The sequence below is a fragment of the Bufo bufo genome, chromosome 9 (genome assembly GCF_905171765.1).
Source record: "Bufo bufo chromosome 9, aBufBuf1.1, whole genome shotgun sequence".
Classification (NCBI taxonomy): Eukaryota; Metazoa; Chordata; class Amphibia; order Anura; family Bufonidae; genus Bufo; species Bufo bufo.
The window spans coordinates 174015829-174031423 of NC_053397.1; the positions used below are offsets into that span (position 1 = coordinate 174015829).

Sequence of the window (15595 nt, forward strand, 5' to 3'; positions counted from 1 at the left end):
ACAGTGGATTCTGACCCTCATTTTGTGATAAATGTTCCACAAAAGAATGACGTGCTGTGCTTTAATATTCAGGAGAAGCCAGGTGTGATCCTGAACCTTATTGAGGATAGACAACTAGGTATGTAATGAAACCTGACAGTCAGGGCTCATGCACACAAACGTATGCCCTCCGAGACATACGGTCGGTGAGCGGGCCATATGTCCCGGAGCGACATACATCGTGCGCACGGGAGTACACAGCATCATAGATTACAATGATGCTGTGCACATCGGGCCGCCCGCGGGACTATTGTCCTGCACTTATATGATGACAATAGTCCCACGGGCTGCCCGACGTGCACAGCATCATTGTAATCTATGTACTCCCGTGCGCACAATGTATGCTGCTTCGGGACATATGGCCCCCTCACGGACCGTATGTCTCGGAGGGCATACGGTCATGTGCATGAGCCCTTAACGCTTAAAGTAGTTTACGTGATAGCAAAAAAAACAAACATCTGAAGGCAAGGAAATGTGATAAAATAACAAAATAACTTATACTCACCTGATAAACCCCACCACTCTAGTGCTCTCCACCAGTATCTGTGTATCTGGTTGCAGCGATGACGTGCCCATGTACTTACGTAACCACTGCAGCCAATCACCAGTCTCAGTGGTCCTGTGTCATGCTGCAGCAGTCATGTGTCTATACGGGCATGTCATCTCTGCAGCTAAATACATAAGGACTGGCGGGAAGCACTGAAGCTGCAGGGGATTTAAAAAGGTTCTCCGAGATTTTCATCTGTGGATAGGTGTGTGGAAAGGTCCTCAATATGAGATTGGCAGAAGTTCAACTCCTAGCACCCCCAGAAATCTGTTGTTTGAGGAAACTGCAGTTGTCACCGGAGCTCTTCTGCTTGCTATTGCAGCTCAGCCCATTGCACTTGAATGGGACTGAGCTGCCCGTAGGCCATGTAACCAATTAATGTGACATCACTGGTCTAGGAAGAGACCTAAGCTCTCACACAGCACTCTTCATACACTTGATCAGATCAGTGGGGGTTCGACTTCTGGAACCCCCACCGATCTGATATTGATTACCTATCCTGAAAATAGGCCTTCAATATCAAAATATTGAGGAACCCCTTTAAGGCCTCTTTCACACGGGCGTCCTGGATTTGCTCCGGATGCGTCGTGTGCGCATTGTGGGAAACCCGCGCAAGTAGGCAAGCAATTGCAGTCAGTATTTACTGCGATTGCATTCCAATATTCAGTTTTTTCCACGCGGGTGCAATGCGTTTTGCATGCGCATGAGAAAAAAATTAATGTGGAACCCAGACCCGAACCCGGACTTCTTCACTGAAGTTCGGGTTTGGGTTAGGTGTTCTGTAGATTTTATTATTTTCCCTTATAACATGGTTTTAAAGGAAAATAATAGCATTCTTAATACAGAATGCTAACTAAAATCTTGCTTGAGGGGTTAATAAAAAAATAAATAAATAACTCCCCTCATCCTCTTGTTCGCGCAGCCGACATCGTCTTCTTTCTTCATCTTTGAGGACCTGCAAAAGGACCTTTGATGACGTGATAAATCTTCTATCTTCATTCAGCAGGACCTGCGCTGACGTCACCGTGCTCACCACGTGGTGAGCGCGATTACATCTTCAAAGGTCCTTTTGCAGGTCCTGAAAGATGAAGAAAGAAGACAATGCCGGCTGCCTGAACAAGAGGATGAGGTGAGTTGATTTTTATTTATTTTTTAACCCCTCAAGCAACATTTTAGTAAGCATTCTGTATTATTTTCCTTTATAACCATGTTATAAGGGAAAATAATACAGTAAATTGACTTTTATCAATTTACTAACATTATCTCCTAACAACCATGCGTGAAAATCGCATTGCATCCGCACTTGTTTGCGGATGCTATGCGATTCTTATGCATCCCCATTCATTTCTATGGGGCCTGCGTTGCGTGAAAAAAGCAGAATATAGAACATGCTGCGATTTTCACGCAACGCACAAGTGATGCGTGAAAATCGCTGCTCTTCTGCACAGCCCCATTGAAGTAAATGGGTCCGGATTCAGGGCGGGTGCAATGCGTTCACCTCACGCATTGCACCCGCGTGGAATTCTCGCCCTTGTGAAAGGGGCCTTACAGGTGAGTGTAGGTTGTTTTCTTATGTTATCCAATTCCAAGTCTTCAGCCATTGTTAATACCTAATAAAGCCACTTTAAATATTCTTAGTTTGTGATTTATGGGTCAAACTTGTACTTAACCAGTATGTAATCTGAAGACAGTGCTCCATGTCCCTCCACATAATGCAAACAGTTTTAGGAATATAGAACGGCTTTTGAGCTATATCAGTTATAGTGCACTGACACTAAGTAGAAATAGTTTTTTGTGTGTAATAATTACCTGTAAATTGTCTGCAACTTGGAACTCATGGCCCTTTATTTGACACTTTGATATACTCCTTGGTGTCCTCTACCATATAAAGTTATTCTGCTGCCAAAATGCTCTTTATCCCCACTTTCATGAAAACTGCATTATTCCCCTTTCTTGTTTAAGTGACTGCCTCTCACAAACTCAGGTCTCATTGTCTGCCAATACCCACCAGTTAGCTCAGTCAAAAAAGTGACCCCTTAGTATGTCAGGAAAAACCCATACTTTAGATTTTTCCAGGATGTTCAGAGTTCCCACCCTCAGCCCCCGAAGTATTATCTACCACAGTAGCCTCTTCCACTGTCTTCAGAGCCTCCCCTCCATACTCTGCACTATTCTGTTAAAGGGGTTTTCCCACTTTACACATTGATTGCACATCCATACAATCTCCCATAAAAGCTTGATCACACCCCGTGTCTTTTCTAGGTATTGCAGTCAATGGGGAACTTATTGGAAACAAGAACATCAATAATGTCATATCAAATGAAACCTATTTTGGAAGATTTGGGATCGTAAACAGAGAGATGAAGATAAGAATTGAGGTGACCACTGACAAAATCATAGTCCTGAACCATAAAAACAAGAAAACGTTCTCATGGCAGAAAACAGGCTCTATAAGCAAGGAAGGGTAAGAAACATAATACTGTAATATTCCTATAGGCGATCTCTAATCTACAACCCTTTTTTAAGACGTAAGATGTAGCAGTGATCTGCTGATTGATTCCGGTTGTGCTCCATGAAGTTGCTACCACCCACATGGGTCTTCATTGCAAAGTCATCTGGTCCACTTAATTGGTTAGTCTACTGTAAATGTTTGTTCACTTCTATGTAGGGCAAGGGCTCCTGCACACGACCGTGTGCCGGCGTTGCCTGTGCTGCGGACCACAAATGCACTTGAATGGGGTCTGTTAACCGCATCCGACAGTCCGCACCACAAAAAAGTAGTGCATGCATTACTTTTTTGTGGTGCGGAGGCTTGTATAGAAAACTTCTGATCCAAGCCTCCATTCCGCACCGTATCTCCCGGATTGCCGACCAATTCAATTAAATGGGTGTGCATCCGTTATACAGTGTGCACACAGCCGGAGCCCGTATATTGCACACCCGCTGTTTGCGGGCTGCAATACGGGCATAGCTAGCACATTGGCATGTGCATGATCTCTAAGGTGGAAAGACCTACTTGGATCCCTCTTCCCCAAGCTGGTCATTTGAGAAGTAGCCAGAAGTAGCAGAAATTATGCCATACATTTCAGGTGAAATAATCTGTATCTGTGTCCTTTCTACATTTCTACTCTTCCAGGTTTAATCTGGTGGTGAACAAAAGAAGTAATGTGACCTTATCATTTGGAGAAGGAGCAACATTTGTTATAATTCTGCATGAAGTTTGGAAAGGTCACCCTCTCCACAGGGATTTCTTAGGTTTTTATACATTGGATGATCATACATTTTCTAAAGGAGTCCATGGACTGCTAGGTAACATTAATTCTGTATTATACAGTCAGGGTGAATTCAGACATTGCATATTTGCTGAAGATTTTTTGTGCGTCTTCCACATTGAGCATGAGCACTTTTTTGTCGAAGTTATTCATGCTGTTTTTGAGCCAAGATCAAAAGTGAATTCAATGGGAATGGAAAAATACACACTTAGAGCAGCACAGCACCAAATGAAGAAAAGAAAAGAGGCAAAAATGTGAAGCAAAAAAGCAAAAAAGAAAACGGTTCCATGCCTCCAAAGATGCCAAATCCAAGTCCTCACCAATTCCAGATGAACACAGAGAAGGCAGCACTCCAAAAAGAATTGAAGTTTATTTACCCAATATCAGCAACGTTTCAGCTGCTGAATGCAGCCATTTTCAAGCATACAAATGTGGTAAATACTCAGGTATATATACCGTAGGTGGAATACGATTAACATCAATTAATATAATCAAGATAAAAACACATCAGATATCATACACAGAATCAATTCCAATCAGATGCATGGTATGCAAGGGCGTAACTATAGGGGAAGCAGGGACAGTATAGAAAGTGTAAGAAACGGATGGAACAGCTGCCGGGCCTGGTAGGAGAGAGCGATCTTTACTAGCCACAGGAATGGGGGCAGCATGAAAGGAAGGGGTTGCGAAAAAATAACTGGGGGAGAGGGGCCCCATTCAAAAATTTGCTGTGGGGCCCAGTCATTTCTAGCTACGTTACTGATGGTATGGTAGTGTAAATCAATATAATCACCGTAATATAATTATGTCACGGTGATTATATTGATTCACACTATCATACCATGTATCTGACTGTGTATGATATTTGATGTGTTTTTATCTTGATTATATTAATTGATGTTAATTGTATTCCACCTATATATACCTGAGTATTTACCACATTTGTATGCTTGAAAATGGCTGCATTCAGCAGCTGAAACGTTGCTGATATTGGGTAAATAAACTTCAATTCTTTTTGGAGTGCTGCCTTCTCTGTGTTCATCTGTAATGAGAATGGAAAATCTAGAAAAAAGACTGCTGGACCCACTTTCGGCTTTGGCTACAAAAAAAAAAACGACCAGCAGGCGAAATTCCCTTCCCTCTAAAAAGTAAAAATGATATATGAGAAGCCACTCTCAGGATACATGTCCTACAAATGAAACATCAACATGTGCAGTTTGTATATTAAATTTTTTAGAGTTCAAGAGTTTAGAGTCCTGTGCGTGGAATCCGCTGCGTGAAAGAGTGCCAAGTCCCGTTCCGGACAGCAGAGACACGGAGCAGTAACATGATTGATAATGCTCCGTGCCTCTCTGTGATCTTTTTACTACAAAATCACGGTGACAACTTTATCTCACTGTGATTTTGTAGTAAAAAGATCACAGAGAGGCACGGAGCATTATCAATCATGTTAATGCTCCATGTCTCTGCTGTCCAGAGCGTGGCTTGGCTCTCATTCACGCTGCGGATGACACACACGAAATCCTCTCGTGTGAAACAGCCCTTAGGATTTCAACAATACCTAACACATATCTTGCGTTTTCTTTTTCTATTACCTTAAAGGGTTTGTCTAGGAGCCAACAACCCCAATAGTTGGAACTAGGGATGAGCGAATCGACTTTGGATGCTGCATCCAAAATCGATTTGGCTAAAACTTAGTTTTAATACTGTATAGAACAAGCGGTCCATACAGTATTAGAATGTATTGGCTCCTATGAGCCAAAGTTATTACTTTGGAAAGTCTTGTGAGACTTCGGGTAATAACTTTGTAAATTAATTTCTACTGTTGTGTTAAAAACCTTTGTACTGAACTCGGGTTCGGTTCCAGGCTCATAGGAGCCAATCCAGTCTAATACTGTACAGAGCGCTCACTCCATACAGTATTTAAACAAATTTTTATGTGAATCGTCTTTGGATGAAGCGTCCGAAGTTGATTCGCTCATCCCTAATTGGAACCTTTGGCCAATTAAAAAAAAAATATCAAATCACGTCTTTGGTCCCACCATTCTCATTTTGCTGCACCATTCTTGGCAGCTTCTGGTCCATGCTAGACTGGAATAGGCTTGGTTTCCTGACTACTTCGGCCAATCTCAGCAATCATGGGACCAAAACACTTTAGGGGTCATTTATGACCTGATATATGCCACTTTTGTGGCGTATATCTGGCGCAGATTCTGCGACTTCTTTCCCGCTCACTCCAGGTTGGGCCAGGCCGGTAGGTCTGTCTCATTCATAATTTTCTACACCTGGTTTAGGTGAAGAAAATGGTCTAAATGTAAGACAGCTAAGAAGCTGTCTTACATTTAGAATCGGAGCTGGATGTGCTGAAGTTATGCAGAGGCCGGTGCCACTACATCTACCGTCAGCTATAGAGCTTAAGACCGGCATTTTTTGTTCACAAAAAAAATGCCATAAAAACTGCTTGCAATTTTTCCGTCTTGCATCATGTAGTTTTATGTTTTTTTGTGGCTTTCTCCCTAAATTACTGTGTGAACCACTCTTTTTTTTCTGGCATTTTTCTCCCTATAGAGAAGGTGTCAAGACGCCATAAAAATGCCAAAAGCTTCAGCACACTACATTGTTCAAAAACTGACAGATAAATAAAAAACACTACCTAATTAAATAACAAAAACACCAGTAGTAAAAAATAAAATGCTTGTGTGTCTTGCGTTTCATATTTCCCATAGACCTTTAGCTGACATCAGGGGCTGGTGTTTTTACTGCAAGAAAAAAGAAGAATATCGCCAGAATCTTCCCGTAAGAAAAGGGAAGATTCTGGCGATATTCTTGAGGTGCAGACGACAAGAGGAAAGATCTGAGCGGGTGTGCTGCACAGGAGTTATGATAGTGCTGCAGACCGAAATTGAAATATCAAGTTTAGGTGAGTTAGTAGATGGGGGAAAGACAAGAAGTTTAGTAAGTCACAAATCCATGAAACTGCAGAAATACAAACTCTGATTTGATTTATTTTTACTTACAAATATATGGTGAAAAGCATCATGGTTACAGATACATGGTTCCTGCATTCCCCCACCATCTGTGGTTGTGAAAGATTTCTAAGTAGTATTTACAATGTGCCTACTATTTTCGTACTATCAGTGAGCATAAACCCCTAAAATTTTACTTTTAATGATATTCAGATAAAATAATGACCAGACCCCAAAAACTTATATATATTGAAAGATAAACAAGATAGCCTAATATCTGATGCCTACACTCAAGATACAAAGTCAGTGTAGTGCATTCATCATATTATACAGCAGCAGAGAAAAGTAACCAGCCTATCGTCTGCATATTTGATAGAGCTTGAAACATGCAGTTAAATAGCCAGCGGTTGTTTGTTATAAAAACTCACGGTTACTTGTATACAAATGGTCTCTAGATGTTGAAGGACTCCTCACGGTTACTAATAACCAGGTAGTCTGTGGGCCAGCAGCTGAAGAAATGGGGTGGGGAAGGTGTCCTCTCCCTGAGTTGTCCCTGCTGGCTATCCCTACCTAAAAGCAGAGCACCCGCCCCGAAAGGGGCTACCCCACTTCTTGGTAGCTAGACCCTCAAAATCCCTAGTTGTCCCTACTGACTTAAAACTCTGTTCCCGACGCGTTTCCCCAAAAGGAGATATCCAAGTGGTTCGTCAGGGGACAGCGCTTAGTTGATACATAAACGCTGCAAGTGATACAAAAGGCACATATGATATGGGCACCAAGATAAAAAGGAACGCACAGGCAGTCATACTAGTGTTTCCTTTTAAAGGCTCAGTTGAAAACCGCGCGTCTGACGTCACTTTCGGTCACGTGGTCAGCCGAAAAAAATGCTAGTTCTCTATACCTACATGATTTCCCATTCTATATCATGCACACCCAAAATTATACAAGTAGCAACGGTACTAGGTATGAAAATGGCAGGCGCTGTATTATACATACTGATTCAGGCGGATGGGACGTCAGATAAGCACTGTGGAAAACCAGAAATGCCTCATAGGAAGAAGCGCAAATACATCACAGCGCTGCTATGGTTACCAGACGCGATACATACCAGCGCTTTCAATTATGCTAAATCGCTGAGGAGCCGATTGTGGTGCCATAATGGGGAAATAGAAAAAAGGGACAAATTAAAATTATAAACCTCTGGTATCTCTCCCATGATAAGGTGGTCCAGGGTGTCCCTAATGGATACTGTTGTGTACAAAAACATGCCCGTATTTTTGGCTATGATGCATGGGCAGGATCACAGTCTGTACACTGACTTAGTACCTACCCAGATACTTTTTGTATAAACGTAACACTGTTTTTTTGGATGGCATGGACTACAGGAAGATGGAGTAGGAGATCTGTTCGTTGAGACCCAATGGAATCACAGTTTTTAACCAATGAATCTACTGGGCCTCTTTATGGAGAATCATTTTATCCCAATCCCCACCTCTAGCCTCTAGGGGATCTTCGCAATACCTCAATGACCTGAAAGCGTAGGGCACTAAAATCACCAGAATGATATTCCAAAACGTGCCTTGCTACTGGTTTGTCTCTCCGATGTTTTACATCACCAATGTGGTTTCCCCCCCGTCTTCTTAACTCCCTTTTTGTTTTTCCCACAAAATTGAGTGGGCAGGGGCAAGTACACAGATAGACGACTCCTTCAGTTCTGCAATTGGCAAAGTCCCTCATCACATAGCTTTTTCCAGTGGAGACACTTGAGAAATTTTTGGACTTCAAAATAAGCGGACAGCAAATACAATCACTTCCACATCTGAAAGTCCCACACACTTTCCGACTGAGCCAATTTCCTGTCTGAGGAGGTACTTTATAGTGGCTATGAATTAAACTTTCCCTAAGGGACCTGCCCTTTCTGCATGTTATCAATGGTCTCGGGGGCAAAATATCCCTCAGGTCCGAGTCAGAAAGCAAAATACCCCAGAATCTCCTCAGCATCCCCATAATCTTCTGATTTTGAACATCATAAGTACCAATGATCCTCATCATGTTCATCTCCGGGGCAGGTTGTTCTCATGGAGATAATAGGGATTGTCTATCCCTGTGGAGAGAGAATTGAAAGGCTTCTTTAAGAACCTCAGGGGGATACCCCCGTTGGATAAACCTATTTTGCATATCTTTGGCCTGTACCCTGAAGGATTCAGTAGATGAACAATTCCTTTGTGTCCTTAAATATTGTCCCTTGGGGATCCCTCTTTTTAGACTCCTGGGATGGTAGCTGTCCCACCGTAATAAGCTATTTGTAGAAGTTGGTTTACAATATGTGGTGGTATGCAGTTCACTATTGGCCTTAGTTATACAAATATCGAGAAAAGGGACTTAACAAAGATTTTAAACAGTTTCACGCAACCATCCCAGAGAATCAGGATATCATCAATATAGCGACACCAGAAGACAATATGTGATATAAATTTATTGGTCTCATCTGTAAAAACCATTGTATCCTCCCACCAGCCCAGGAGCAGATTGGCATAGCTAGGGGCACAGGGGGCTCCCCTTCACCGTGGTAGTATCAGGATTCAAACAGAAAGTAGTTGTGTGAGTATGAACTGTAAGGCTTCCACAACAAATAAGTTTTGATTACCCCTTGATTTGAGGAAGTGTGTTACTGCACAGAGGCCACTATCATGTGGTATACTCGTGTACAAAGCCTCCACATCAATGGAGGCCAGGTACACATTGTCGTCAATCGAGATGTTATACATTTTCAGCATTAGATCAGTAGTGTCCCCGAAATATGACGGAAGGGAGACAACAAAAGGGCGAAGAATCTCGTCAATGTACGTACTGATATTTTGATTAATGGAATCTATGCCTGACACTATGGGCCGGCCCTTAAGGGGAGGGAAACCTTTATGGATTTTGGGCAATGCATAGAAAGTAGGAACCTGAGGATGTTTTGGTGTGAGAATTTTTTTTTCATCCCATGAAATTATATCATCATCAAAGGCCTGTAACAACATTGTCTCCAATTTAGCCGATAACACAGAGGTAGGGTTATTCTCAAGTACCCTGTAACATGTCCTATTGCCTAAGAGGCCCAGGCACATCTCACAGTATGTCTGGTGATCCATTAGCACGATATTACCCCCCTTATCTGAGGGTTTAAAAATTATGGAGGCATCATTTTCCAGATTTCTGAGAGCTGTTAATTCATCTTTATCAAGGTTCCCTCTACTGTACAGATTATGCTCAGGGATTTTTTCTATATGTTCGGACACGAAATCCGCAAAGATATCTAATGCTGGATTATCCTGTGGTGTGGGCATCTTGGTACTTTTTTCTCTTAGAGAAGTGAAAGGACCTGTGCCAATAGGGCGTTCGTAATAGGAATTCAAAGCACGAACTTCCTCAAGGTCTTCAACAGCAATCCCCAATTTTATACATGTTTCTCTGTCATGGGTTTTATAAAATTTCCTCCATTTCAATTTGCGTATGAACAGATTATTGTCCTTGATCCAATTGAAAGCACTAAATTTAGTTGTTGGTACAAAAGATAGACCCTTAGACAAAACCGTTTCCTCTAGTGTATTTAGCATATGTGTCGATAGATTGATAATCTGATTCTCCTGTTGGCCTATTTTGATTTTCCCTGTTTCTACCCAGCATCTCCCTCCCTGTCTTAGTTGGTATAGGAAGGGGCCTATCCCCCCCTCTAAAAAAGAAGGAGAGGGCGAGGGTATAGAGGACAGCGCCACAGAGGGCACAGACGTACCAGTGGACAACAGATTTGCTGTTCTTGGTTCTGGAGGCTGGGTATGGGGAGGGAAATTGCCCTGTTGTCTTCCCCCACCCCTGGCCCCTCGTCCTAGCCATCTTCTCTTTCCTCTACCCCTAAACTGTGATTTAGTCCTAGGACCTGTGCCGGTCGTTCTTTCGTTATCGGAGGAGTCAATATCTGTAGTTGAGTTATCAACAGACTTAGTACCAGATAACTCGTTTGTAAGTTCAAAAACTCTTTTCTCTCTAAACTCAGTCAGATCATGAATAAACTGTCTGTGTTTTCTCTCCTTTAGAATACTCTGATAACGTTCGACACCATCCTGTAAGATAGACTCACGTCTATAAAAGTCGTGGTCGGACTTGTATTTTAAAGCTGATTCAATCAGATTATTTAAATGTTTAGAGGTATTTTCAGATATGCACAGGAGCTGCATTAACCGTAATGAGCTAGATAAAGATTCCTGTTCCGATTTTTTCAAAAGTGTCCCAGAAAGTGATCTAAGTGCAGGAACAAGGTGTACTCTCAGACCCTTGGGAATTATTTTGTGCCTAATATAGCTCTCAAGGGACTGAACCTCCCACCAGGACCTAAGGCTTTCTTTGTACCCCTCATACAGATCCTTAAATATTGATTTAAGTGAGGGTGTATCGTTAGCTCCACTTTCACGCTCCCTCTCCAAAAATACCTCCTGAGCCTCACGCAACCATGAATCAGTGTTAATGGGTCCCTGTAGAAATCCTGCCATATCAGTATTAAAGAATTTACTGAAATGATGGGGGGAAATTAGAGACTACAACTGAGCATAAACCCCTAAAAGTTAACTTTTTAATGATATTCAGATAAAATAATGACCAAACCCCAAAAGCTCTATCAAATATGCAGACAATAGGCTGGTTACTTTTCTCTGCTGCTGTATAATATGATGAATGCACTACACTGACTTAGTATCTTGAGTGTAGGCATCAGATATTAGGCTATCTTGTTTATCTTTCAATATATATAAGTTTTTGGGGTTTGGTCATTATTTTATCTGAATATCATTAAAAGTAAAATTTTAGGGGTTTATGCTCAGTGATAGTCTCTAATTTTCCCCTATGCAAGTGCATCTCGCATTTCTGTGAATTCTACTATTTTCGTAATTTAATGTAATCTTTTGTTATGTGTTTTCTCACTCTTGGGTTAATAATGGTTTACTTTTCAAGGACAATTTTTTCATGGAATCAATTTTGAAATTTCTAATATTCATGAAACTGAAAATCCTGACAAACCGGATGCAACAATGAAAGTGAAGAACAAGCTGCTGACAGTGACCAGGTAAGAAATATTTATAGTTTCAGTAGATAATCACAAAACATGAGTAATAAAGTGGGCAACCAGTAGATCAGAATCTGCTGTTAAAAGGAAATCTGTCAGCAGGATCCACCCCATTAAACCAGCCATAATGCCTGGTGGTAGGGCTGACTCTGCTAGTTAAGAACATACCTTCCTTGCCCAGATCCTTTGCTGTGTTTAAGTGCTTTCAAAAATATGCAAATAAGGGCTTAAGTGCACTGAGTGTGGACCCTAGCTTCTCTGTGCACCCTAGCTCCTCCACTCTGCTTCCCTGGACCCCCTCTTAACCTATATGCCCGCCCCTGTCAATCAAGTGGAGAAGGATTGTCTAGGGAAAGAGATTGGAGGAGCTAGGTTGCACAGAATTTAATGTAATGTAATTTAATTTAATTTAAAAACACTTATTCCTCCTAAATGCAGCAAAGGATAGGTAAAAAAAATGTTTTGTTTTTTTGCGGTGTGGACGGATCACGGATCCATTCAAATTTAATGGGTCTCGATCCGTAAATTGCGGTCCCCAATGCACGGAACGGGCGCACAACGGCCGTGTGCATGAGGCCTTTGTGTGCAGTCCGCACAGTGAGCGGTCACTTTTCCCACACAGATTAGTATTAGTACAGTGTGACGACAGACAATGCTATGTACACATAGAAGTATACAGTGGGGGAGATTTATCAAAACTGGTGCAAAGGAAAACAGGCTTAGCCGCCCATAGCAACCAATCAGATTCCTCCTTTCATTTTTCAATGAAGCTGTGAAAAATTAAAGGTGGAATCTGATTGGTTGCCTCAAACACTTTATTCACTCCTGTGGTCGCAATTTTTTCAGCTCATTCACAGAGTTTCCTTTCAAGCTATGAGCTAAAACGTTGCGACTAGTGTTGAGTGAACTTGTGTTTCAAGTTCAGCTACAATGGACCACAAGGGTCCATTCACACATCCGCAACTGTTTTACGGATCGCACATTGCCAGCACTATGATAGAAATGCCTATTCTTGTCCGTGGCTGCAGACAAGAATAGGACATGCTCTATTTTTTTGCGGGGCCGCGGAACGGAAGTGTATCCGCACTGCGGAGTGCGTGTGCAGAGTGTCCACGTCTTTTGTGGCCCCATTAAAAATTGCGGATGGATGCGGACCCATTATGCAGACGTTTGAATGGACCCTTAGTTATGGTCCGTGGCATTTTTTTAAATTCTTATATTGTCCTGGATTTGTTGCTGGATCCATTGGCCTGAACCTTCATATATATATTTGGCCTGATGTGCTGCCATTGTTATATATATATATATATATATATATATATATATTAGGGTTACTCCTGCAGTATATAAATCTTTTGCTAGAGGTAGTTGAGCATTGTGTGTGTATATATATTACTCTTTTTGTGAGGCAAGGTAACAAAAAAATGGCTGTTCTGGCACAGTTTTTATTTTTTTGTTTTTTACAATGTCCACTTGACAGAGTAGATAATGTGATATTTTTATAGAGCAGGTCGTAACGAAGCGGCAATACCTAATATGTCTATTTTTTTTATTTTATTTTGGATTTACACAATAAAACATTTTTTGAAAAAAATAAATGTTTTTGTGTCTCCATTTTCTGAAAGCCAATTTTTTTGGGCAATTTTGGCAATTGCAGGACGAGATGATGGTTTGATTGGTACCATTTTGGGGCACATATGAATTTTTGATCGCTTGGTATTACTTTTTGCGATGTAAGATCATAAAAAATGGCTCTTTTGGCACTTTTTTTTTATGGCGTTCACCAGATGGGTTATATCACATGATATTTTTATAGAGCAGGTCGTTATGGATGCGATGATACCTAATATGTGCATTTTTTTATTTTATTTTAAGCAATAAAATACCGTCACAGAGCTGGAGCGCGGAAATCTCGCGATGCGCGAGCTAGCGCATGCGCAGTGTCGGCATCATGTTCATTCCCTGTGCTGGAATCAGCACAGGGAACGAACTACGCATGCGCTAGCTCGCGCATCGCGAGATTTCCGCGCTCCAGCTCTGTGACGTCAGCCAGCAAGGAGGAGATTCGGAGGACACGGGGCGTTGCTGGGCTCCTTTCCGCTTGACTCATCTCCGGACACAGGACTCATATCAGGTCATTTGCATATTGATCAAAAAGGTTTTTTAACACAATAAAAGAGCAGAGAGCTGTGGGGACTGGGTATTGTGGATGTGCTAGCGGACATCTAGCAGCCCATGTCCCCAGCTCTATGCACAAAATCCTGGTGACAGGTTCCCTTTAATAAAACAAACATCTCAGGAGAGGTGAAATGTTCTTTTAAGCATAAATGAATTGTAGCATGTCTGATTTTACAATTATATTTTTACTTCCATAATTGACTTCCATTGTTAATTATTCTTCTATGATGCTTGTTGATTTTATTACTATGTATCATTTTTAGGGGTGCACAAAGAGACTACCGAAAAGATCACAAGAATGGCATTAAAATTCCCTGCTGGTTTGTGCATTTCAATGGAGAAGGTCTGATTGATGGAACCCATACCGATTACATTGTACCTGATATTTTCAGTATTGCTTATTAGAAGTGATTACTGTAGAGATTCAATATGTAGAATTGTGTTAATTTGAGATATAGTGAGATTATGTCAGGAGAAGCAATGGAAACCATTTGGAATAAATCTGAAGCAGCTGGTGGTTTGTTACTTTTAGACATTATTGTAGGTGTCTGTCCTGGTGAAATGTTCCCTTTAAAAGCTATGGACACCTTCAGGAAAATATTTTATGATTACATTTTATTCATTTTGGGTTAAAATCATGTTTTTAATTGGTCTGTATTAAAAATTGGAAGAAGTTTTTGTGATACGTGTGGTTAAAAATCAGTTTATATGCTGACTATTCCTCCTGAGTTCCATCAGCTGACTGTTCATGTAGAGTTCTTATCTCTGATCTCCTGACCTCAGAAACACTCAGTATTAAAGTCTTGGAAAAACCCTTTAAGCTGTGGTGCTCAATTTCTTCAGTGTGCAGACAAGCAGCATTTCATTGCAAATGTCTTACTAATCTGTAGAAGCAGCAATATACCTTACGTATTGCATTTTCTTTCTTTCTCGATTGGTGGCCGCATTGCAGAGAGTCAAGTTTTTATTTTATGCAGATGAGCTTCTTGGTGCAACAAGAATGTCACCATTGCACTCTGCTCACTTTCCCTGCTGGCCGTAGCCTCTTCCCCCACGCTTTAAGTGACAAAGCCAGGCAGTGGCAATGTTATCCCGCCTGGCCCTGCATTCTCATGACTGCATGTTCACCTGGGGGACTGGCGCACGCTCAGTACAGGCCTAAAGCTTGCAAAGTCTGTTCTGTGCACACGCTGATGACGTCGCTCTACAACAGGAAGAGACAGACGTTGGCATCAGCAAAACATCATTGTGCATGCGCAGTACAGACCCCTTATGCCCAGCAAGCATTAGGCCTGAACTCCCGATCCCTGTAGCAAACACGCAGTCGCGACAATACAGGGCCACGTCACAAACAGCAACTCCATGGTGCAATAGTGATGCCCTCATTGCACCAAGTAGCTCATTTGCATAAAATAAAGACAGGGGCCACTGAGATGGGGCAAAGTGCATTGAAATCAGATTCCTTTTAAAGAGGATGACAACTTGGAGCAAA

The 15595-nt window shown here is 41.6% G+C and overlaps 1 protein-coding gene across 3 annotated transcripts in view; it reads left to right on the forward strand.

Moving 5' to 3' along the window:
* The window catches only part of LOC120978608 (inter-alpha-trypsin inhibitor heavy chain H3-like), a 117045-nt gene extending 102122 nt beyond the window's left edge, over positions 1–14923 (forward strand). For all 3 annotated transcript variants that reach the window (XM_040406856.1, XM_040406858.1, XM_040406857.1), the window contains 6 exons: positions 5–118; positions 2849–3050; positions 3723–3895; positions 11814–11925; positions 14367–14537; positions 14686–14923. In XM_040406856.1, coding sequence (XP_040262790.1) covers positions 5–118; positions 2849–3050; positions 3723–3895; positions 11814–11925; positions 14367–14508 — 743 coding nt within the window. In that variant the 3' untranslated portion in view covers positions 14509–14537; positions 14686–14923. The remainder of the gene's footprint in view (positions 1–4; positions 119–2848; positions 3051–3722; positions 3896–11813; positions 11926–14366; positions 14538–14685) is intronic.
* Positions 14924–15595: the final 672 nt, after the last annotated feature.